The sequence below is a fragment of the Biomphalaria glabrata genome, chromosome 10 (assembly GCF_947242115.1).
Source record: "Biomphalaria glabrata chromosome 10, xgBioGlab47.1, whole genome shotgun sequence".
Taxonomy (NCBI): Eukaryota; Metazoa; Mollusca; class Gastropoda; family Planorbidae; genus Biomphalaria; species Biomphalaria glabrata.
Genome location: NC_074720.1, coordinates 8,035,601 through 8,062,333, shown reverse-complemented (window position 1 = coordinate 8,062,333; position 26,733 = coordinate 8,035,601). Strand labels below are relative to the sequence as shown.

General features: G+C 32.4%; 1 protein-coding gene across 18 annotated transcripts in view; it reads right to left on the bottom strand.

Annotated features, from left to right (window-relative positions):
• Positions 1 to 26,733, bottom strand: part of LOC106072940 (serine/threonine-protein kinase BRSK2-like) — a 173,537-nt gene that overhangs the window by 7,488 nt on the left and 139,316 nt on the right. For 5 of the 18 annotated variants that reach the window (XM_056045388.1, XM_056045393.1, XM_056045390.1 and 2 more), the window contains exons 8-19: positions 23,245 to 23,313; positions 21,303 to 21,449; positions 20,066 to 20,100; positions 19,404 to 19,455; positions 15,590 to 15,702; positions 13,768 to 13,916; positions 8,705 to 8,756; positions 7,539 to 7,607; positions 4,799 to 5,769; positions 2,369 to 2,407; positions 531 to 576; positions 61 to 181 (exon numbers count right to left, since the gene is read on the bottom strand). In XM_056045388.1, coding sequence (XP_055901363.1) covers positions 61 to 181; positions 531 to 576; positions 2,369 to 2,407; positions 4,799 to 5,769; positions 7,539 to 7,607; positions 8,705 to 8,756; positions 13,768 to 13,916; positions 15,590 to 15,702; positions 19,404 to 19,455; positions 20,066 to 20,100; positions 21,303 to 21,449; positions 23,245 to 23,313 — 1,863 coding nt within the window. Of the gene's footprint in view, positions 1 to 60; positions 182 to 530; positions 577 to 2,368; positions 2,408 to 4,798; positions 5,770 to 7,538; positions 7,608 to 8,704; positions 8,757 to 13,767; positions 13,917 to 15,589; positions 15,703 to 18,086; positions 18,139 to 19,403; positions 19,456 to 20,065; positions 20,101 to 21,302; positions 21,450 to 23,244; positions 23,314 to 26,733 lie in introns of all 18 variants that reach the window. The other 13 variants (XM_056045395.1, XM_056045396.1, XM_056045398.1 and 10 more) reach the window with 13 other exon arrangements.

Below are 26,733 nucleotides of genomic sequence, written 5' to 3'. Positions count from 1 at the left end.
ATAGTTGATTTTCAAACAATCAAACTAGAGCTCAAGGCTATTTGATTTCTTTAAACTCACTGAAAGGAAGGCATGAACCAAATCAGCTTTGACTTGCGAAAAACTTTTCTCCCTGACCATAACAAAATGATGTTCTTGTTCCATTCCCATCAGTCCTCCAAACCAAGATCTTTTGGCAAGTCTGCAGACACAATAATCAAAACTTCTATCACTTCTTATTAACCTTTTAATATATAATATATATAGTTGTCTGTTAATAACCAGGAAAAGGAAAACACACAAAAAACTTGATCACAATGTTGTGCAAAACAATAAAATAAAGTTCATAACGACACGAACACGTTTTTTGGTGCTGATATTAGTACAGTAATAATAGGGTTGAAATTTATAAAAGAAAAATAGTACAATTACTATAACTTATATCTACATTATATTTACAGTATTTTAAATTAATAAGGTTATAAAATAGTTCACTATAATTTTGGATAATAAAGAAAAACACTATAAAAATAGAAATAAACATCACTTACTCAGGTGATGACTCTGGTGTCATAGTAATTTCATCTGATGTTGGAACTGGGTGGAAAAAGAGAAATTAAAAAAACACTTTTTCAAAAATTTTTTTTATAAATATAGGAAATACGCCAAGTGTAATCTAAAGTATACTTTACTTTTCACAATAATTGTTACTTAAATTGATATGTGATATTCAGATTTAATTAGGAAGTTGAGGCTTACTTACACAGCAATTGTTAAAATTTAAGTATATTAACATAAACTAGTACAATGACACATTTCAGTAAAATATCCCAAACATTTTGTATGAAAATGGATTACAAATTTACAATAATGTGATAACACTGCAAAAGTATCATTGCCTGTTGTAATAAACCTGTACCAAACATGATAATCTAACTATTAACAGTTGTAGCAAATGTTTAAAATAAACCTTACACAAGTACATAGAGTAGAGGAAGTTATAACTAAGGTAAATGCAGGATTGCAAAAAGATACCAGACTTTCTAGCTTTGATACACAAATTGCAAGATGTTTATCACTGATACAATGTTCTGTAGATCTATTGCTAGTATTCATGTTACCAAGGTAATATTATATGACCATATGGTTTTATTAGGCTGTTAATTTACTAATTTTGTTAAAAAAAAATCTTCAAGAATAGTTAAACAGTCAACAACTTAGGACTAAATTCTAATCTGCTTTTGGGCTTCCTGTTTCAAAATTTTAATTCTAGAAGGTCATGTGACTACTTTTGTGTAAGATTCATTAAACCATGATTTAAAAAAAACAAAAACAGTTTTAAACATAAAATGGCATAAGATCAAAATTAGTTGAAAACATATCACATGACAGGGTTTATTCAAATCAATGTTAACCAAAATCAATTTTTTATAATTTATCTATTAAATGAAACAAAATATTTACATGTGATGCTTAGAAAATAGGGAGGGTGATATTATGAGACATTTCAACAAGCACTGTGTAAATAAATAAAGTATTAATAAGCGATGGTGTAAAAATGGAAAGTATTAGCAGGTGTATAACAACAAAAGTCTGAATACAGAGAATAAGTAAAAAAAATTTTTGTTTACACAATTTGGAGAACGAGCTGATGAACTAATACAGTGGGCTATCAAAATTGCTTTGTCCCAGTTGTAGCCTCAACCCTCTATTATTCATTTATTTTAACATACATAAGTTGAAAGAACCATTGATCCCTTCATGGGAGAGGCTTAGAAAAAAAAGCAGAGAATATTTACTTTGATGAGACAGTTGTTTGTGAAGAGTGAAACATAAGATAGCTATGATGTGATCAATGCAAATAATTTTGTTCTGGAAGATATATAGGTCAGGTAATAGCCTGAATCTCTGTGAGACATAGTGAGAATGACATAATGACCCCCCAGCACAAGACCCACAGTCAGATAACAATACAGTTTATAAATATCATAAACGAAAATATTTTTATAGCCATATTTTTTTAAAAAGATATATAAATATCTAATAATTAAAGATTGTTGAACTTGAATATATACATCCCAAGCATTTTTTTTTCATCTTCCTTTTCCAGTATTTTAAATGTAAACTTTTAAAGCTATAGCAAATTATTTCTCCTTGAAACTAAAATAGAGATCCCAAGATGGTTAATTTTTTTTTGTTTTAGTAAGGCATCCTATTTCTCTTTAGAAAGAAAAAGTGTTCTACCTCTAATTTATAAACACACAGAGTATAAATTAGATGTGCACAACTCTACTGAACATGAATAGGAGTGCAATATATTCATTGTTTAAGTCTATCAACACATCTTCCCAAACTACATGCAACAAAATGCAGAAAAAGTTTTAGGCACCTGTAAGATTATCCATTTCTATTGGCTCTGGCTGATACACTAGATTAAATATCAAAACAAAACAAGAGATTAGGATAAAGCTGAAAATGAGCTGCATGACAGATCTAGAATTGGGCTATTGATAAAAATGAATATTTGGCTACAATCAATTCAGTGGGATGTGGTGGCTAAAGTGGTGGAACCCTTGGCTGCTGAGACAGAAACACACATTGACCTCAAAGCTGATGAAGTGACATTTTTAGCAAGATTTTTTTTTTTCTGTTCCTAGTTCCCCCTAGTTAGACAATCAACAGATCATTAAGCAAACTATGTAACACTTGCATTAGCTATTTGTACACACACAAATATTTTACTTCAAAATATCCATTGGCCTCTTTTTATTTAATTTAAACTTCATTGTATTAAAAAAAAATAGTAGCTTGTTATTGGGAATGACATTTTCAGCTTCATCTCTGTAAATATGATATATTAAATTTTGTGTGTGTGTTCATTTTAAGGTTTATTAAACATGTAGGCCTACTAGAGTAGGTTTTACATATTTGGATGACAGTTTATGAGTAAGCCAATAATATTGTATTGCTTTTACAGAAAAATTTTTACTTCCTATACAGTTGTTGGAAGCAATAAACGTTTTAAAAAGGTCTACTGTAAATGATAATTCAGAAAGATTGAGGTTGAGATATATAGTACATTTTAATTAACTTAGTGAATAAAAAAATGAAATTTTGAAATTGTAATTCAATTGAACACCAGAACCAAACAATTCAACACCACATCCAGCCATTTTAAATTGGACCCAAAGATATGAAACAATGAAACTTGATGGTATGTGACAATTATACAACATCATGTGAGCATAGTAATGTACCATTGACTTTTAAATACAATTATAAACCAATTATATTTCAACCATTTATGGTTAGATGATGAAATGATTTGGAAAAACATAAATGAATATATAATACTAGGTTGGCAATACATCACATTGTTTTAGGTAGACATGATGATTAAATAAATATAGAATGAATTAAATTTGTTTTTGCGTAGACATGATGATTTAATGTGAATAGAATGAGCTGATTTGTTTCCAAAAAAGTCACTTTTCATAACATTGCAATGAACTTTGTATGAACCAATTAGTTTTTTTAATAAAGATACTTTCCCTGCTCACAAAAAGTTTGTCCATTTAATTGTATGCTCACAACAGAATGATTATACGATGATTTATCTTACAAACTTAACAAGCAAAGAATGAACATCAATAGATTTTGTTTATATGTATAGAACAGAATCAGCAACCTGTCGGCAACAATGTGTCCCAGAAGGATATTTAATTTAACATGCATGCCATTAGTGATTTTTTAGTTTTAGTTGCATGTAATGACTTAGTCTACATTCACATATTTTTCTGATTATTCAACTTTTGCATGCTCTTAAAAACATGCCACATTCTTCAAGTGTGCCACAGGTTGCAGACACTTGATACAGAGCATACAAACATTCTTTTGTCACAGTTAGTTATTATGAAAAAAAAAACCAAATGAAATACAGAATAGGAGAAAACATCAAACAGTAATACAGCGCCTGTGAAGATAATTAGGTCAGAATCAATAACCAGTATCACAGAGAGAAACATAGCGAGGATTCTTGCTTAGCAGGCCAGATCAATCAAGTAAGGAAATGAGATTTTGGGTTTGGAAATATGTTTCCCTGCATTTCCCCAAAAATGCAACAAAAAATTCAACATGATTCCATCTTACATGGACACAAAAAAGTTTAAGAAGGGATAAAAATTAGTAGCACAAGCTTGTATGTTATATATATATATAGCATATATATATATTTATATTAAAAAAAAATTTAATAAATTTCAATCAATGCATTAGTATAATCATACAAATTATGCTGCTACTAATGATTCAAATGATTATTAATCGATAACCAATATTACAAAAGAAAATAGTTAGGAAATGTTTTTGTTTTTTATAAAAAATAATTTCTGAAAAAAATATAGATCTTATTTTTAAAAAGAAAATCATTTATGTAAAATAACAAGTGAAAAAACATCTATTATAAAAAAAAAGGCAACTTTTGATGAATACTAGTTTAAAATAAATTAAATAATCTTAATTTAAAAAAAAAATTAATAGGCCCTATCAAGGCTAACAATGTATTGCTGATTGAAGGTTAAAGTTTGTAAACAAAATATTATAGGCCTTCATTTTCTGAAAATTTTAATAAAACATTTCCTTAACAGAGATCAGAATAGAAGAGTCATGCGGTTTGTAGTTTGATACTATTCCCTAATTAGGATTCACCCTATATTATAGAAGTTTTGGTCATGCAGCCATGATTAGGTTGAGACCAGGGTGTCCCCCCCATTGAAGAAAATTAGTCTGCAGGCCTGCATGCAAGAAGACCACATATTACCTGGCATATTGCGCCTGTGAAACCTGGGAGAGCCAAGAATGCTGTTTCTCATTAAGAGATACTCTCTTTCTTTAACTGCTGTAGAGGAGGTATTGCCTGTTTGGACTGTGTTGCCACTGCCAACTCTGCTGCCTATGTAGTCCCTGTCTCTCAGAGTAGTTGGAGAGTTGACTGTGGTCAAATTAGGGGTGGGGATGTTTCTGTGTGGGAGCTGCGGTGAAGGGGTGCTGTGCTGAGTTGATGCAGTGGAAGAGGACACATATACAGCACCTTCCCGATCTCTGTAGGCAAGGTGATTGGTTCTCAAGCTGAGGTTTGGTGAAGGAGGTGGTGATAGGTGGTCCCTACCAGCGACACTTGCTCTTGAGCCAATGCTAAAAATATCCTTGGAGCTGCTGTCAGGCTGGTTGGAACCGTGTCGCGTGGGCGTAATACCGTTCCTTGCCGTCATGACATCTTTGTAGTCTGGTGGGCTTGGAGGTGGTCCACCATTGCTGCTGTCACTGCTGCCACTGTGGTTCCCATAGTAACCTGCTTTGGAAGGTGTGTTGTTGTGATGGTTGCTATGAGCATTACCAGAGTTATGATTATGAGAAAACATATGACTACAATAATCGCCCTCATTTGGCGCTAGCATATTGGTGATAAGATCACTAACAGTGGGGTGGTTTGCACCTCCACCATTGGCATTTGTACCTCCTTTAGAGCTTGTGGCTCCACTTCCTTCTCTGTCCTTCCAACCTTCCCTTCCCCTCTCCTCACCTTGCATTTTCCGCCGGTGGAACCTCGGGGAGCCTAGGAAACTGTTCTTGATGGTGTGTAGCCGAGACTTCCAAGGTGTCGACTGTATAGACGGAGACCCTGGTGGTGTGGCCGATGGACTGTGGGAGGGTGTGGACCGTCCTGCTCTGGGCAATTTAGGGCTGGACAGAGGTGAGGAGCTAGGACTTCCACTCAGGCTTGCCTTTCTTCTGACAAGAAAAGAGAGGACAAGTTAGGACAAAATAATACGTCTGTATTGTATATGTTAAGAAGATAAAAAATAATTGATCAATAATAACAAATTCTAAGCATTTTTTTTTAAAGTCTGTAATATTAATTAGTATAACAGAGAATGAGGAAATTAATTTTGTTAGTGGTTAAATTGTACATATCAGTTATAATTCAAACAAAACATAAATCTGCTCTTTTTAAAACAAAACAAAAAACAGAATTTCAAACAAATAATTAATTTTGAAATTTTTTTTTTTAGTGACAAGCAATTTCAATGGCATAGCTAGGGTGGGGGAGGAGGGGAGAGAATTTGAAAATCCCCCCGGGTCCCCACTTAAGAGGGGGGCCCAAATGAGTGTTTTTTTACATTAATTTTTAAATGTTATGCAAATACAGGGGCCCCAAAAGACGTCAAGCCCCCCGGGCCCCCAAATGATGGCTAATTCCTAGCTACGCCACTGAGCAATTTGTATTTTAATATGAGTATATTTACCATGCTAGAGCAAATATAACAACATATTTAATTTTAAAAGTTAAATTGGTCCATATTCATTGTTTTAATATATTAACATTCCTCTATTTTTGTTTTATTCTACATGCTCTTTCTGAGTTTAAGATTATTACATCATAGCCCAAACCTTCCACAGAATGGCAGTGGGTGGTGTTAGGCAGGGTTGAACCTTATTTAGTGGTGGAAAGCATCAAAGGAACGATTTGTATGAATTTAAATTTTCAGACTAACCTTAAGTCAAAAGAAAATGAAACTTAGTTGATGTTACAAAAGCTGATGATACACAAGCAGATGAAACACAAGCTGATGTAATACAAGGTTATGAAACAAGCTGATGTAATACAAGATTATGAAACAAAAGCTGATGTAATAAAAGATTATGAAACAAAAGCCGATGTAATGCAAACTAATGTAACAGAAGCTAATGTAACACTATCTAAATGAAATGCAAGCTAATTAACAAAAGCTGTTAAAACACAGGCTGATGAAACAAAAGCTGATGTAGCACAATCATAATGAAACACAAACTAATGTAATACAAGCTGATGAAACAAAAGCTGATGTAGCACGATCATAATGAAACACAATCTAATGTAATACAAGGTGATGAAACAAAAGCTGATGTAGCACAATGATAATGAAACACAAACTAATGTAATACAAGCTGATGAAACAAAAGTAACACACTCTTAAGGAAAGACAAGCTAATGTGACACATGCTAATGAAACACAGGCTGATGTAACAAATGCTGATGAAACGCAAGCTAATGTAACACATGCTAATGAAACACAAGCTAATGTAACACATGATGATGAAACAAAAGCTGATGTAATGCAAGATGATGTAACAGAACCTAATCTTACACAATGTTAATGAAACACAAGCTAATTAACAAAAGCTGATTAAAAACAGGCTGATGTAACATAAGCAGATGTAACACATGCTGATGAAACACATACCAATGTAACACAATCTTACTGAAATATAAGCTAACACAAGCTGATGTGACATAAGCTGATGAAACACAAGCTGAATGAAACACAAATTAATATAACATAAGATTATAAAACAAAAGCTGAAGTAATACAATGTAAGTAAAACAAAAGCTGATGTAACGAAAGCCGATGAAACACAAGCTGATGTAACAAAAGCTGAAGGAACATAAGCTGATTTACCAGGGAATCAATGAAAGGAAGAATATATTTCATTTTTTTTAATTATACAGACATACTCACACTTGTTGTACTTTAAGTGCTCGTCTGGAAGCAACTGGTGAGCCTTCACTAATGTTACCGAGGGATAGTCTATAGAAGATGTGCAGAGGTGACATGCAGGGAGGAATGTTAAAATCAATGCAAGAGGTTAATAGAGCAAAGTTTTAATTTCTTATACCAAAAAGAATATGTTAAGCACAAGCACTGTTAGTTATAAAAGAGAGACAAACATGATTAGAAATGAGAAAACAAATTATATCAAAGTATGATTACATAGTCCAAATGTAAATACATTATTTTCATCACTTTAATACTCCCCTTATAAAAAATAAGAGTCTATGATCAAAAAAAAAAGACAATATATCTAGAATACATTATTTACTAACAATGTTTTGTTTTACAAGTTTTGGGTTCTTTTAGAAGATCATTACATCCTGGCACAAACCTGCAGTTTGGGAGGGGGCGAGGGGGAGATTGCAGTGGCCAGGATGAAATTACTATAGCTCACAATCTATTTTAGCATTTCATAAATATGACCCAACAGAGTAAAATGTTTAACAAAGTAACAGGTACTAAAACACCTTTTTTTAATTATTATTTTAATTTGTAAAATTATTGCACTATTATTTCTATAGTGCATCCCCATGCAACAGTCTAGTGGTTAGTGCACTCTCATCTCATCTCTTATACAGAAAGAAGAAATATCTGAGACGTTTCTGTGCTGTCTCTAGGCACTCAGCAAAAACATTTAAAGTCTTAAAGTTATAACTTCTAGTCTCCAATTATATTCAACATCAAGCAATTTACTTTGGATGGAGATAAGATATTCAGCAAAGTGCTCCCCTTTAATGAATTATCTGAAGAAATTTCTATGCTAATTCTGAACTTTAATCAACAAGATTTATTATATATTTTGTATCAGTGTTTTGTTCTAAGATTTTCTTTGTTTTTCATAATACTGATATTAAAGTTAAAGTCTCCTTTAATGGGAACTCTTAATTGAAAGATACCCATTTTTGAACAAAAAAAAAGTTAACTTTTTAATCACATAAAAGCCATTTTAAAGATACATTACTCAGTATACATTTATAGCACATAACTTTAAATGTCTATTAGACATTATGACGACATTTTTCACATATGTGACAAGAGTATTCAAAAAATGACAATGTAGTGAAGTGTCCTACCTAGCCTGACCACCAAACTGAACTGCATCAACTCTTTTTCTTGGAGGATCAGCTGCAAAAGACAAAAAATTGACAACAATGTCCTGAAGTGATCAGTTATAAGAGATATGATAAGATAAATTTTACGTTGAAATGGATTAATTTATTATGAAAACTGAAAGTCCATGAAGTTGAAACTGTGCAAGCGATTGAAGAATTAAAAAAAAAATGAAGTAAAACATAAGACAAAACAAGGAACAAGAAACAAATATGTTTTTTTTCTGATTTGACATAAGATACATTTGGAAAACATGCAAATTATGTAAGGATTACTGAAAAAATCTTTACATTACAATAAATATTTGATAAAAAGCAGAAAATCTTGTTATGAGTAATTAATTATACAACATTATTTTGAAAGTCATAAAGTTCCCTTTTCAGACCTTGTGGTCTATAAGGCAGATGATGTAATGGTCATCTGTTTCTATGGCTGACGGTTAACAAGGGTGTCATGTGGCCAGCACAACGACCAACCGCCTTTATTTTTCCCCAACTAATGTCAGGTACCCATTAGAGCTGGGTGGAATCAGAGGCGCCCAAAGATCCGGATTTGAACCTGGGACCCCCGGTTTACAAGCCAAGTGCTTTACCACTGAGCCACTGTGCCTCCTAGAACATTATTATAATGATGAACATTCTTTCAGTGTAATAGCAACTATCAAAAAAAAAGTGCAGTCCATTGTTATAGTAAAAAAACAAACAAACAGATTGGAAGACACTATATACTAAATCTAGGTAATTATGAAAAGAAAATTAATGGCACAATGCCAAGGTGTAAACAGAAATGGGGAACATAGATTTTAGATGTCTTAGATGGTAAAGAAAAACAAGTAGATCCTAATACTGATGCTCAAAAGACTAGTTAACCTTAGATATTAAATTGCCTAGCAAAGTTTCAAATTGAGGCTAGGGATTCCTAAACCTAGCTTTCTTTTACAAAATTGCTATTTCACAGAGAAATTGTAGCATTAATGTTCTTTTCATTGCACATAGTGTCAAGGCTGAAGAATAATTTAATTAAAAAAAATTTTTTTTTTTAAATAAAACATTTTTAAGTGCTTTACTATAAAATTGTGAAGATATTTTCAAAATGTTCTAGCATCTTTTTTTTTAAAAATGACTCTTATAAGTAGTTTAACTAATTCTATATCAGCTGAACATTTGAAGTCATGCAAGCAATATATTGAACAAGACAATGACAGGAGATATTTGAGCCTTTCAACCCATTGCCTGCATGGAGATTTACAAAACCATAACAATGCTTCCCACACTCCACCATTCATAGCTGGTACACAGACATGTACCAATGGAGTCCACATGGAACACTGTACACAAGGAAGACTACGTACACAACAAGAAACAACAATTTTTATTACTTTATGAAGCAGTGGGATGAACATCTATAGCTTAAGATTCAAATGTGAAAAGTTATGAAGACATGTTTAATGAAAAGGTTCCATTCTTAAAAATGTTCACAAATATATAGGTCGCTACACTTTACTTACAGATATATTGAACTGCTTCTTAAAACATTTTCTATTTTAGTTTACTTGCCTCCCCTTAATAGATAAATTTTTTTTTTTTAATTTTTAATTTCCCCATTTTCTAGAACCATTTACTTTTTGGTCAATTCTAAAACTTTCTATAAAATACCACTGTAAAAATGCATAGTAATGTAGTAGATTTATGAATTAATTTTGAAAATTTAATAAAGTACTTGTCGCGTAGTATAGACAAGTGTCTATTTCTTTCTCCTAACTCTGTTTTTTTTAATTTCCTCTACTGGTAGTACGTGTACGGGGCGAGAGTGTATTGTATTTTTTTTGTTTTGAATTGTTTTGCTACGTCACAAAGTCTGGTGACATCTATGGGTCATTCTTTGTCATGAGGCAGTTCACCCTCTGAGTTTGGTTGTAGCGGACGGTGTGTTGGCCCGTAAAACGTTATTTGTCTGTACCAGTTTCTCGGACTTATTATTCAGTTGGATTTTTGGGACCCCTGTTTAGGGTGAGTTATTCGTTTGTGATATCTATTATTGTATGCTGTATGAGGTTGTCACTATTTCTATTTTTAGTGTAGAAGTTGAGAGTATTGTGTTTATTTCGTTTATAGGGTGCCAGTGTTGGAGTTGTGGGTGTCGCTTGCCAGTGTCATTGTCAAATTGGCAATTATCTGAGGTCTAACTTTACTATTACCGAGGTTGGCAGTTTTGTGACGCCCGTCGGTTAGAGTCTGGTGGACCATAAAACCAGGGTGACAAGTGATAACAGTAGCAAAGGTGCTTAAATTAATTATTGTATAATATCTTTATATATACCTATTATATATATATATATATATATCTAATATATGAATTTAGGAAATTTAGGCACCGGATATTTAGGCACCACGTATTTACGGATATTTAGGCACCGGATATTTAGGCACCCGGAAATTTAGGCACCCGGATATTTAGGCACCCGGAAATTTAGGCACCCGGATAATTAGGCACCCGGAAATTTAGGCACCGGATAATTAGGCACTTTTTGACAAGGCGGAAAATTAGGCACCGGATAATTAGGCACTCTTTAATTAGCGACCTTAATTTTGAAAGTAGTTTTAAAATGTTAACGTATATGTTATCCTTAGGCTATGGGCTATCGGTGACGTTATCAAAAAATAGCAACCATAACGATTCTAACTAAAGAAAAGCCGACAAAATGGGGAAAATGACAATCATGAGAATGTGTGGAAAAAAATGACTCCTGAGTCATTATATAATATAGACATCACAGCATTCAGGAAAGGGGAGGTTGAGAGGATTCACCGCTCATTGCTTCCGTCCATCACCAACCCCTAAGGTTGACTGGTGAGTTTTTTTAAATTGATGATTATGCAAATTGTGTAAATATTTAGTTACTAATGTAAATACTTAGGATTAAAAAGTATTATAAAATATTTTTATTATGTCGGGGAGTGTTGGTGATAAATATAATCGCAATCGCCCTCTGCTTGTGGCAAAAGGAGGGGTCGTACTATTAAAATGGGATGGGCGGGGGGGGGGGGGGGGGGGGGGCGCACACACTCTCACTAAAATGAGAGGATTTCTCGCAGGTAGATGTAAACTTAGTCGTAAAAGTAACGTAGTGAATCTGAAGGCTATACACTGGACTAAAGGAAATGGAAACACAAAGGTGTTCAAATGGAAGTCTGGGGATTATATTTTAGAGGCCTTCCAAAAACTTTGGTAGACATATTTCTGTTAAAACCATCATAATAATAAGAACAGTAATAAAAATAATAATATATATAAGGGAAATGAAGATAGTTAAATTTGATTGGCAGTTTTGAAAGTTAGGGAAACGAGTGTTTTTTTTGGTTGTTTTTTTAATATGTGTGTGTGTGTTTAATAATGAGTGTATGAAACCTTTTTTGTCGTTTTTTTTTTTTTCATTCTGAAGAAAAAAATAATTGTATAAGGTAGGCCTACTGAACCCAACAGGAATGGGGGAATCATACCTTCTCGAAAATTGTAGTAAATATATTTAGTTTATGATAGAGAAGGCGGGGTTAAATTGGAACATCAACAATCTTCTATAAGCAGAATAAGTATTAATAAGAGACCAATATTCCAAAAAAAATTATATTTACATTTTTAACTCATCTGTCTTCTCCATAAACTTTTTTTTTTAATTTTCAAAACAGTATATTTTATCGTAATTTCTAGCCGTTTTGCGATTTCCATTGCTATTTATATAAATATTATATTACATAAATCTACATATTAATTCAATAAAAGTTAATGACCACATTTGAAGGACGTAACACACCTGTACACTCCCACAATAGATCTTCCTAAAGGGGTTACCCATTAACAATATAAAAGAAGGAGTGTTGATAATAGATATTAATGCTATTATAAAATATGTATACTACTTTAGTTTATCAACATATTTAATTCCTATAAGTAACGCGCGCAAATCCACCCTGCTCATTTCCATTCCCACTATAAGAAGACAATTTTCTCCAGACTTCCATTTTAGCAGTTATGTTCAATGCTGTACCCTGCCCTGTACTCCAGTGTGTAGCCTTGAGACTCATTGCGTCATTTTCACGACCTAGTTCAACATCTACCCGCCACAAATCCTCTCCTTTAGTGGGAGTGCGTAGAGGGGGAAGGGTTAAGGTCAGGAAGCAATGAGAAGAGAATCAACTCTACCTCGCCTTCCCTGAATCCTGTGAGGTCTATATTTTATAATGACTATTAATCCGGAGTCAATTTTTCCACACATTCTCACGATTGTTATTTTTTTCCTCGTTTTGTCAGTTTTTCTTTTATATCATGAAAATTCAGTTAGAATCGTTATGGTTGCTATTTTTTTGATAACGTCACCAATGGCCCATAGCCTAAGGATAACATATACGTTAACATTTTAAAACTACTTTCAAAATTAAGGTCGCTAATTAAAGAGTGCCTAATTATCCGGTGCCTAATTTTCCGCCTTGTCAAAAAGTGCATAATTATCCGGTGCCTAAATTTCCGGGTGCCTAATTATCCGGGTGCCTAAATTTCCGGGTGCCTAAATATCCGGGTGCCTAAATTTCCGGGTGCCTAAATTTCCGGTGCCTAAATATCCGGTGCCTAATTATCCGGTGCCTAAATTTCCAGATACCCTAATATATATATATTGTCTATTTATCATCCTCATTGTACATACACATATATGTTTCATACAATTAAAATTCATTTATTTTTGTTGTTATTTAAACTATTCACCTAGTTGTTTACTGTATGTACGACTGTGTGTGAGTGATGTTCTTGTCAGGTTGAACCCCGGGACCTTAATAGTATACAGCTAGTTACAACCCAAATAATTCCTAAACCTGACAGTACTAGGGATTTAAAGAAACTATTCATACACTTTAAAAATAAAAATAAATAAAAAATTTTACTGTGGAAATGCTTTTAAATGTAAAGTCCCCAGGAGGCAATGGATTAATTGAAAGGGATGCAAATAGCTCCCCAAAGGCAACTTGTACTCTACCTTGTTCCTGGCCAGAGCCTGCTGACACACTGGTGGAGTGGCTCTTACCTGATTCTGAACGGTGCCGGACATCCACTTCATCTTCTACACTAGGGTTCCTGAGTTTACGATCTAACAATAAAAAGTAGACGACCTTTTCAGTGTTGTGCCTGCAATCAAATAAATCAACATAATTTTATTGTCAATAATAGGTAATCACATTTTAAATGATAAAATTCACTTTTATACATTGATTTTTAGCGGCCCCTGAAAGGGGAAAAGACGCTATTAGTTTTGTGTGAAATGTCTGTCCGTCCGTCCCGTTTAGATCTCGTAAACTAGAAAAGATATTGAAAATCCGACATCACAATATTTTAGACCATTCAAAGTTCTGATGCAACGGCTACTTTTTTTTTTTTCTGAAAGCGAAAAATCTAATTTTTAAAATCAGTTATGCAAGCAGTTTTTTAAAGAGAAAAGGCTAATTAGTATGCATTATAAGTTAGACCTAATTTAAAACGAATAGTAATCTTGTAAATGTCATTTTCCTGAACTTTTCTTTTAATATGAAAATGTTTTGTTTTTTTTGAGGATTCTATTAAGAGATTTGAGCATTTTCAAAACAATTAGATCAATTATAAGACATCAGTTAGGCCAGGGGAGGCGCGGTGGCTGAGCGGTTAAGCACTTGGCTTCCGAACCAGGGGTCCCGGGTTCGAATCCTGGTGAAGACTGGGATTTTCAACTTTGGAATCTTTGGGCGCCTCTGAGTCCACTCAGCTCTAATGGGTACCTTACATTAGTTGGGGAAAAGTAAAGGCGGTTGGTCGTTATGCTGGCTACATGACACCCTCGTTAACCGTAGGCCACAAAAACAGATGAACTTTTTATCTGCCCTATAGACCACAAGGTCTATAAGGGGAACTAGTTAGGCCAGGTTCACATCTAACTTTACATTCACTTTCACCTATCCCTTGATCTGCTGGACCGTTGGGGCACTACACAAGATCTGTTAACCTTCTTTCTCCATTCTTAACTCTCATTTGTCTTTGATATAATTTCATTCGAATGTTCTTTCTGAAAATATTGAAGCCTGGGTGGGTGGACCACTTCGGGGGCCAATTTTGAGTTTGTGTTTCCACTGTCTTTTGTAACCTTGTTTAATTTTAAAAAGAAAAAAACAACACAATGACAATAACTTATGCAAAATTGATTACAAGATATCTCTGTTTAAAAAAAGTCCCTACAATACTTAGATTTTGCTGTATATAAAACATTAAAAAAAATCTGTGTTGATAGTTTAGGATTTCATACAATTTCCCTGAGAACTCCCAAGTCTAATCAGTTATCTGACAAGTAAATAACATTTCCTTAAAGGTTAAGAGACCTCTGGGGCTGATGATGCAAAAAACTTGTGATTCTAAATATAACAGTTAGAAAGTTGTCATGTGGCCAGCACAATAACAAATAACTTTTCCCAACAAATATCAAGTCTTGCTGGGTAAAGTCAGAAATGTCTTAAAAATCCTAAATCAAAATGTTAACTTTAATCTATGATAAGATCATTTTTATTGGTCCAATCAAATGGAGATTCAATTTGACTACAATTGAGACTTAAACTGCTACCAAGCCACAGACTTAACAAGTGCAGGGCAAAATAAAGTCAGCAGTGGCTAGTGATAATCAGATTTTTAAAAAGTAGTCCTATCTACCCCTCACCACATGGTATTGACTGGACAAAATATGAGGCAGTTTGATTAGAAAAGACCTGAAATGTATTCCTCAATAAAAATTTCTAAAATGGCATTGTGCATAAAATATACATAGGCTTAGTGTTTCTTACTTTGCATTGAGTAGCTCTGAAATTAATTTTTCTTTGTCTTTGAAACATTGTAATGAATTCATAGTTGACAAGACATCAGGATCCAGGTCTTCAACCGATGGAATTATTGAAGTCTAGAGATTGATTCAAAATAGACGTAAGCATCATATTAATTGCGTTATACACTTTTTAAAAAAAAATTCAAAAATTCCAACTTAATAAATTTAAATGCCAATAAGTTAAACAGATTTGATCTGCAGTCAGCAGACAGATCCTGAAGAATAAAATGTTTAAAAATAATAATAAAACTATTTTTATTTGAATATTGCTTTCAATGACATATTTTTGTAAAAGAAAATTACATTTTCTATGGAAATGTGAAACTAAGTCAAATATTTTTTTAACACATATATTTTAAAACAATCGAAAAATTCCATTCCTTTGAAAATGTGATTTTATAAGAATAATATACTTCAGTTTAGTTGGACTATTCAATTTGACTAGCTTTAAGAAAAAAGAAACATAACCAATGATTATATACATTTTTTGTTGATTAAGAATTAAAGAGAAGTTATATTTAGAAATAATAAACAGTTTAGTATAGAAAAAAAAAAAGGAAGAAGCATTAAAAAAAAAGATAAAAACTAAAAAAAAAATAATACTAAAAGATTAAAAAAATGAAAAGTATCTCGAACGTTTATCAAACGAGTTAATTTCTCATTTTATTAATATAAAAAAAAAAGGAACACTGAAGGTTAAAAATAGTAATTTGTATCAGCCACTCAAAGGCATTTTTATTGCACATTTATTATTGCATTTATAAAGGACTAAAAGATAAATAGTTTTTACACTTTTGCCACCTCAAAATTAGGTTACTTTGTATTTAATCATCCAACAAGTCATGATCCCATTTGGTTGCAAAGGCTCCAACCAATGGTCTGAGTACTACAATTAAATAATTTCAAAACCTGACAGTCTGAACTAACAATGTGCTGCAATTAACTTAGCAACAAATGTTCAAATAGGAAAAGTATCGGTAGAAGCATCAAAGAAGTAAGATATTTGCAGAGCAAAAGAAACCTTCATTTTTAAGCTGGTAAGACAGACATTTGAGTATTCTTTTGACAAACTATTTCTAGTTGATTAATCAACAAACATAATCTTGTTTAGCGGCTGAAGGTTTCAGTTGGCTATTCTGTCAAAGTTAGATACTGGAAACCTTCAGCCATTTTTAAAAAAATAACATAATTTTCCCAGAGCTTAATTTTATGAATTTGAATTGACAGTGACAGAACTAACTACAACAGGATTTCAACTTTCTTATGACAGGAAGTAAGCAAAATGTGACATTGCTGATTTTCTCTTTTCATTATTTCAATGTTCTAGAGAAATGAATCACTTAAATTTAATTAATTGTTTTGTAACATGAAATAGAGTAGGCCGCTGGGATAAACTGTGCTAAACAAAGAATCCTCCCAAAAATTCATTATAAATTGAATACTAAATATAAATTCTATACCAGTATATTTCATATACTATAACTTTTCACACAATATAAATTAATGTTTTTATTATTATAGCATAAAAAATGTTGTTTTTTTTACTCAATATTTAAAAATGAGTCACAGTAATAATTTTTTCTTAAGAAAATAAACTCAAAATACTTTTTACCTATAATCTATTGATATTATACAATGAGAAAGAATTTTATAATGAAGAATCTAAATGACATTTATTTAACAATATTTTCTTTTCTTTTTTCTTTAAATTCATTTAAATCATATTTATTACTAAGTTAATCAAATCCAAAATCTGATTATTTTTACCTACCAATTAAAAATACAAGTCAAACATTATTTTTAGAAATGAAAAAAATTTAGACATAAATGTAAGAAAAAAAAAATAGAAAGAGATATAATATTTAGCAGCACATGCACAGTTGAAGGGAAATAGATTTCAGTTGTAATAGCAGCTTGTATCGCTAGCCAAAATTAAAATGGCATTAGACATGCAGAAAAGTAAAAAAAAACTGGCAGCATATTCATTAAAAAATTAATATAATCATGCTAAATAATTATTTCAAGATTGATTTAAATTTGAAAAACATTTGATGTTTTAATATATTTTTTGGGGGTTTAAAAAAACAGATTGCATTTTCATTTTCTTTTTAAAATTTTGAACGGATTGTTTATAAAATTGAAATAAAAAATATTGTTAATAAATATTAAGATAAATTGGAACATCAACATGATTATTAAAATTATCAAAATATTACCTTTGAGTTTAAACCGAAAATTAATCATAGACTATAATTTAATTACTGAACTTTGACTGTCAATAAAACAATATATCTTATTATAATCAGATACTGTGTTGACAAACATTCTGATAAATAAAAGAAATTGAAAAGAAATGGAAGCAAAGAAGCTGGTGTTATTGCAAATAAGTTTAATTTAAAAATAAGTAGCATTGTTTTGTTTTGAACTGAGTGAAAGAATCAAAATGAAAGGCTAATCACCTGTACTACTTGCGCCACTGGTAGCTCTAATTCTATCTGACCAATGGTGTCCCTACATGTGGACAAATTCATGGGAATATAAAAATAAAAGAAAAAAAATCAGGAAAAAAAAAAGTAAATAAATAAATGAAATAAAAAAACCTAAAATGTTGTGTTCTTCTAGGAATCAAGCCAGCATAGTGAGAAATGGATCCTGTATTAGATGTTGTTAAAAAAATAAATAAAATTCAGGCTATAGTTTCAATTTCATATCATCATGGAGAAAGTGCTTAAACAATTAATTTTTAGATAGACAAAATCTTACATATGAAAAAACTAAGACTTTTATTTACAGGTCATAATGATATTTTATGACAAAATATAAGCAATTTCCTCATGATGACCTCTATAATACCATATTATTTCCCTGTGACAGGAAAAACAACTTAAAGAAAAAACTACTATCTTTCAGAGCTATTATTTAAATAATTTCTATGTTTTTAATGGATTAAGCAGCGTGCTCTTTGTGCTATATTTTTCTACCTCATCAAGTACATATTACTATTGCCAAACTCTTTTTGGGTGAGCAAGGTAAAAAAAAAATAACAGAAAAATCAAGATTTGGGATATTTCATTAAACACTTATGAAATAATTCTTCAAAGATTTTATAACGTAAAGCCAATTATTAGGAAACTGATTCATCTATTTTAGTTCAAACATTTCTATAATGAAATAAATAGATATAATTTGTCCAAATAATTATGAAACAATACTCATGACTAAGATAATGATCTTGTTGAATTTGAAATATGTCTTAAGTGTTGAGAATGTTTTTGTTCCCCCCCCCCACCTCCACCCAATTGTTTTAAAGATTTTGTAATAAAGATAGAAAGGGAAACTTTTAGTATACATTGCTATGATTTTTAAGCAATCCCAAAACTCCTTTCTTATTTATAAATCTGGAAATATTATGGTATTTCTAGTTATACATAATATTATCACAAAACTATATTGATGTTATGTTTCACCACAATGCAGGCAGACAAGAAGAAATTGTAAGTCCACTCAATAATGACCCTATAGAAACTAAAAATAACAAGACAAAGCTAGTTCAACTGACAAATACAAAATAAAACCAAAAAAAAAAAAAAAAAGTAAAACATTAAATCTCTCTAAAAAAAAAAAGTAATACTAAAAGAAAAGAAATGGAAAGAAAAGTGAAATGTTGACAAAATAAAACTATATAAGGATGATGACAAGGTCAAGGCCCCAGGGTACATGACACCACTCTGCACTTATTGGCTAAATTTAGTGAGTCAAACTGGCAGTTTGGGTACCTGTACAATTTGCATCATGGGTAATTCTGCTTCTAGGTCTTGCTTACTTCCCCTAGAACAGAAATCAACTCTTAAACCTAACTAAGAGTCACTATCATTAAAAACACAGATGACATACTGCACAACACTTGGTCAAAATTTACATTTGGAAATGAAAAATGGAAATTTAGAAATGCATTATCTTAATAAAGCTGTTTTACTGATAAAAAAAAAATTGTTATGGTAATAAATAAATATTTTTTTAAAATATGAAAATACTGGAAATAAAAAATGTTTTTTAAACTTTTTAATAATTTCATATTAAATATATACAAGAAGTACTGCAAAAGAAAAAATACTAGAAGTAGACAGATTTTAGTCTTGAAATGTTTCCATCAATTATTAAAGAAGAAATTAATATAAGAGATTTCATTGATCTTTACAACAGTTCATCAGAAGATCAAGAGCCATTAATTTATTCCACTATTTAAACAAGATCCAGGCTTTAGAAAATGTATCCAGCTAATTGTTGGGATGTATATTTGTAATTAGTTAATTTGTTTGTACATTTTTTCCCCACTATGTCATTTAAACCAAACTAATTTTAGATTTCTTAATTAGTAATCCTAAATAAAACTAATTAGTCAACAAAAAAAAAAATCATAATTTGAGAAAATACTTACACCAGGACCCAACTGTGACGCATTACTTCTTCTAGCTGAAATGAGCATTAGAAAAATTGAGATCAACATTATTTAAAATCAGAAAACAAAAAAGAAATGTGGTAAAAACATGTCACTTTACATAATGAAATAAAAAATAAAAGAGACATTTATCAACACAAGTTGATACAACAAACTATTTGCACTTAAATTTATGATTTATTTCAACACTTCTTCTTCTTATATAGGCCTACTACATACATTACTTCAAAAAAGAAGAGAATTACATCCTAAGCAATTCATGTGTCAATCGAGTCATGCATGTTAATCAATGACTTAAACTCTGCAAAATTGTTGGTTTTCCTGGCTGATTCAGGCAACCCATTCCATTCTCTAATGGTACTAGGGAAGAAGGAACACTTGTGCGAATTTTTTCTAGCGCATGATAGTACAAAGTAAGATAAAAAGTTCTCCCTTCAGACCTTGTGGTTTATAGGGCAGATGATGTAGAGAGGTCATCTGTTTCTGTGGCCCATGGTTAAGGTTGTCATGTGGCCAGCAAAATGACCAACTGCCTTACTGTTTCCCAACTAATGTCAAGTACCCATTACATCTGAGTGGACTCAGAGGTGCCCTAAAGATCTTGCAATTAAAAATCCAAGTCTTCACCAGGCAGAAAATAATATTGTAATTAAGTAGGTGAAGTAGAGAGTGCTTTTCTCCTCTGGTTCATTAAAATATATACAAAATCTGTTATAACATTGAAAATAACAATACAAAAATAAAATGCTTGGTTTTATGATTAAATAAATAGGTATATAGTGTCATATATATGCCAGAAAAATAACAATAGAATTTACTCAGCCCCACAAAATTCTGTAAACAGCTATTCTATTAATGTGAGTTCAAAGACTCAAAAAAAAACAAATATTTACTGCTGCAGCGATAAACAACTGTATAGGAAATGTGGTACACCACTTTGTGTATCTGTAAAGAATAAGTTTCCAATAAGCTGCATCACTGTCAAGAGAAATAGATAACCATCTGCAATGAGCTAGCCGTGAGTTAGGAAATTTGGAACGAAGAGTTTGGTAAAATAATCATCTTGGTCACTGCCAATAATTCTTACCTACCAGACAGTGACTCTCACTACTTCATGTGTATGAGAAGTAGTTTCCTCTATCAAACCTGCTTCATCTTCTTTAATAGGCAGGCTATGAGAATTTCAAAAGTTCAAAAACCAACAAAACCATCTTACTGTTAATCTTTTATCTGAATCCACTTCAATCATCCCTCTGAGAAGATTCTGACAATCCATGGGAACAAAATGTGGAATGTGAAAAACACCTTTCTTTACTTTTTCTAGAAGCTGCCTTAAATTATCATCATCAAATGGAAGAGCGCCCTGGAATTAAAAAAAAAGTTTTTATATTTAATAAAATAAATTTACAAAAATTCAAGCAACAGCCTGAGAAAAACTAATTGAAACTACTATCATCAAATCTGAAGCCCTAGGCGAAGAGATTTTGGTGGCCACAAATGAAATAGAAAATAAAAAATAAACAGTGAAAAATTAAAAACCTAGTGTACTCCAACAATGACATTGGGCACAAGTTTTGTGATTTCTTCTTTATAAAAATTGTTTCAAGTCCAGTGCAAGGCCCCCACCAATCAAAGGCTCTAGGTGGCTGCCTAGTTTTTTCTATGCCTAAAGCCTGAGAGGGGGAAGAAACAGAGAAGAGGGTTAAGATTCATTCCGCCCCAATAAACATTTCATACATTGATCTGTTTTCTTAATGTCCCTGGGCTCCATTGTTAAAGTGATATGTGAATAACAGAGGTAACAGAGGAGAGGGTTGAGATTCATTCCGCCCCAATAAACATTTCATACATTGATCTGTTTTCCTAAATGTCCCTGGACTCCATTGTTAAAGTGATATGTGAATAACAGAGGTAACAGAGGAGAGGGTTGAGATTCATTCTGCCCCAATAAACATTTCATACATTGATCTGTTTTCCTAAATGTCCCTGGGCTCCATTGTTAAAGTGATATGTGAATAACAGAGGTAACAGAGGAGAGGGTTGAGATTCATTCTGCCCCAATAAACATTTCATACATTGATCTGTTTTCCTAAATGTTCCTGGACTACATTGTTAAAGTGATATGTGAATAACAGAGGTAACAGAGGAGAGGGTTGAGATTCATTCTGCCCCAATAAACATTTCATACATTGATCTGTTTTCCTAAATGTCCCTGGACTCCATTGTTAAAGTGATATGTGAATAACAGAGGTAACAGAGGAGAGGGTTGAGATTCATTCAGCCCCAATAAACATTTCATACATTGATCTGTTTTCCTAAATGTCCCTGGACTCCATTGTTAAAGTGATATGTGAATAACAGAGGTAACAGAGGAGAGGGTTGAGATTCATTCAGCCCCAATAAACATTTCATACATTGATCTGTTTTCCTAAATGTCCCTGGGCTCCATTGTTAAAGTGATATGTGAATAACAGAGGTAACAGAGGAGAGGGTTGAGATTCATTCTGCCCCAATAAACATTTCATACATTGATCTGTTTTCCTAAATGTCCCTGGACTCCATTGTTAAAGTGATATGTGAATAACAGAAGTAACAGAGGAGAGGGTTGAGATTCATTCTGCCCCAATAAACATTTCATACATTGATCTGTTTTCCTAAATGTCCCTGAACTCCATTGTTAAAGTGATATGTGAATAACAGAGGTAACAGAGGAGAGGGTTGAGATTCATTCAGCCCCAATAAACATTTCATACATTGATCTGTTTTCCTAAATGTCCCTGGACTCCATTGTTAAAGTGATATGTGAATAACAGAGGTAACAGAGGAGAGGGTTGAGATTCATTCTGCCCCAATAAACATTTCATACATTGATCTGTTTTCCTAAATGTCCCTGGGCTCCATTGTTAAAGTGATATGTGAATAACAGATTTGATAAATGACCAGCAAATTTTGTTTGAAGTATACTAGGCTAGGATATTGCGTGGTAGAAACCTTAGAAAACTAATATTTGAAGCTTAGAATACAGAAGAAATATATGGTGCCAGACACCCTACACCCCATCCAGAAAAACAATGACTGAATATGCCCATGTGATACCCCCGTGCTTGATGGTTGGTCAAAATAACTGAAACAGTATTGAATTATTTATGAATACTTACCACCAACAGGGCATACAGAATCACACCACAGCTCCAGACATCCGCCTTTCTGCCATCATATTTTTCACCCTGTTAAAAGTATATATATATAAATAGATCTTTCTTTTATATTTAATATTCATTTCATACCAATTTCATACCATAGTGGAGCAAATGAACTTAAAACTTCATTTTGGGTCAAGACAGCCATAGACTATAATCAATCGGTTCCACATTGCATGAATTAGAAGCTCATTTGTTTTTGATAATAAAGTTTTGTTCTTTTCAGATCAGATTATTGTGTACCTTTATATATGGAATTACTATCTTTACATTTAGAAGGTGTATATTGATTGTTATAGCACTTTTTTTTTACAAGATAAGATTCATATGACTATGTGTAGACCTATCAGGATAATTTTTTTTTTTTTCATTTTAAAATTGGTTTCCTGCACATTAACTTTGTAATAATAGCCGTACCTCTGTTTTATATCTTATCAACACCATTAGAGTGACTGTGCTTCTACTCAATTCACTCATTTTATTACACAGTGTCGATCGATATTTTAAATATATTTTTTAGATGAATGTTAACAGTTCAACAGTGGAATGCTAGATAGATCTAACAAGCATATTGATCATGTTATCCTGTTAGAATGGAGGCTGTGAAACCGGTGTGTCATTTCAGGTGAATGAACTTGTGTGATTTTTTTTTGTATGAGAAAGTAAAAGTTAAAAGGTCTTATTTTATAAATTACAAACATTACTTCAAAAGAAAAGATAGAGGCACATTCTTTTTTATTCCATACACTAGAACAAATTCGTACAAGTGCTCCTTCTTCACTCGTGCCATTAGAGAATGGGATAGGTTGCCTGAGTCAGCCAGGAAAACCAACGACTTAGCAGAGTCTAAGTCATTGATTAACATACATGACTAGATTGACACATGAAATGCTTAGGACGTCATCATATTCTTTTCTAAAGTAACGTCTGTCTAGATCTAGCATAAGATAAGATAATTATTAAATTACGCCCTCCTCCACGTATCCATTATAATCTATGTGTTGATCTAGAGAAATCTAGTCATACATGTTATTAAGGCTTTTCTTCGAGACCGAAGACTCCTGGCCTTCATGTGTGGCTCAGATAAGTCCGGCGGAACTGTTGTCACAAACAGGTGAAGGGGCAAAGGCGAGTAACTGGCGCCTTAACCGTTTAACCAGTAAGCTTCGGACAGGAGGGGCTATAGTTAGCCATGGCTGGCTACCCACCTAGAAGAAGGAAAACTCTTAATTTAAACCTTGTTGCCTAGCAGCTATACCCAATCACTGGAAAGGCTTAGGGAGTCAACCCATTAGGCTTCGCGACTGAAGGAGACCATAGTCCATAGTGTTTCCAATATGATTTTGAAGAACGGGAGTATTTATTGTTGTTGAAGAGAGAATTAATTTAATGTTAGTCTTGTAGAATGATGCAAGTGAATGTAATACGTCTACGGTCTACCAGCAGTTTGGTGCTATAGGCTTAAGCTAACGACCGTCAACAGCACTCGTGGGTTTTCTATTTGGTCTCGAATGTGTATCCCGAAGCCTTTGTAAGAAACCTCCAGCTGTCTCGTTCGGAAGCCGCCTGATGCCAGATGCTCTCTTCTATGTCAATTAAAGCGTTGGCGCCTAAGCTGGTCTTCAAAGCGTTTTCGTGGAGCCCCTCTTTTACGTCGACTCCCTTTAAGCTCACCAAAAAAGAAATAAAAATGCCTTTGGCATACAATTGTTCCCTATACGCATACGGGATACGTGCGATTCCTAGATTAGCTGTCAAACAATAAGCAGTCCCTCTATACTGTCCTTACGTCATGCATGCTAATTAGAGTGTTTAACTCTCAAAGTCGTTTGGTTTTACTGGCTGATATTAAAATAGGCATTAAAAGTAATATATTTTAAAATGATACATAATGGGCTATTAATGATAATTTAAGCTTACAGACTTTAATTCCAAGTTACGTTAAGTGCTTAATGGAAATGCCAGCTGCATCTCGATCGAACGAGGGGGGAAAAAAACCCAGCTCAAAAACATGTTTCCTTTAAAAAAAAATACAATCATTTGACCCAGTTTATTCAACTTTTAGATAAGGCTACATAAAACATGTAGGGCTAGACAGTGCCGGATTTCAGTAAGTGCATGACGCTTAGGACGTAATCATCTTCTTTTTTGAAGTAACGTCTGTATTATATAAGATAAGATAAGTGGAGGCCCTGAGCAGAATTTGTGTGCAGGTCCTAAACAATCTTGAATATAAATATAAACTTAATAGTGTTGAAAAATCGAAAGCATGTCATAATTGTGAAGATAGAACTAGAGTAGGCCCTAGTTGTAAATTCAATTTCATTTCTTTTTTTTTTTTTTAATGTTTATAAGTAGGCCTATAGTTTGTTAAAATATTTTGCAGTGTAGAGGCACCCTTTAGATATGATTATATGATGGCTATTTATTAAGTGACAAAATAGGACATTACTACGGACGAGGCAATGCCGTAGCGATTTGGGCATAGTTATGCAGAATTGAAAAAAAATGTTTACAAAATAGGGCTCTTTGATACAAAATACAAGTCAAGAAGCTTAATGTTTGTTTGATTTTTATGATGAGAATGTTCCTCCGGAATTGAAGATTATTAACCCTAATATTTCGCAGGACTCCACTTTTAAAAGACGAAACAGTTAAAAAAAAAAAAAAGAAGAGCACTTAAAATAGTGAGAATTAATATTACTGAAAGGCTAGATTGCATAGAAATTGTATGTCATTATTAAATACTTGTAACATGAACTCAGTTCAATCGATATCTGACCCATATTGATCTGTGGTTTATGTTTATTCTCTATATTGACAGTTTTTAAATTATTCAAACCATTAGCTAGTTACATTGCAGAATACATTGCAGAGATAAAGTAGTACAAATATAATATGGTAGCTATACAAACGAGTTTCTGCTGTAGGTAGGATTTAGATGGACTAGAAAAAAAATTGAGACATAAATATTGATTGAGTCAAGGGGTAGATATATATATATATTTTTACAAATATAATGTAAGTTTCATAGCAAATGATTTTTTAATTGAGAAATTGAAGCAATGTTACGAATTTTTTTTTTGAACTTATAACTACTGTTACACAGTAAATTTTTTCTATGAATTGTATTTTAAATTGAATTGTTTAGTTTTTCTAGAACTCCAATTAAAGCTAACATCTTTCAAAATATACAACCTATTTAATAGTTAATATGAGTACGAATACCTATACAAATCATGTAAAGCATGTCACGACATCCAGAATTGTATTTATGTAAAAAAAATTATGAAAAATAAAACAGAATTAAATCGACTTTGCTTTGTAAATAATGATAATAATAATTGATAAATAAATAGTATTAAGGATACACTGACTGATTGCAGTGAGTTCTAGAAGATTTGATAGAGGACGCGAGTCTAGACTATTGAACAACAGAGGTGTGTG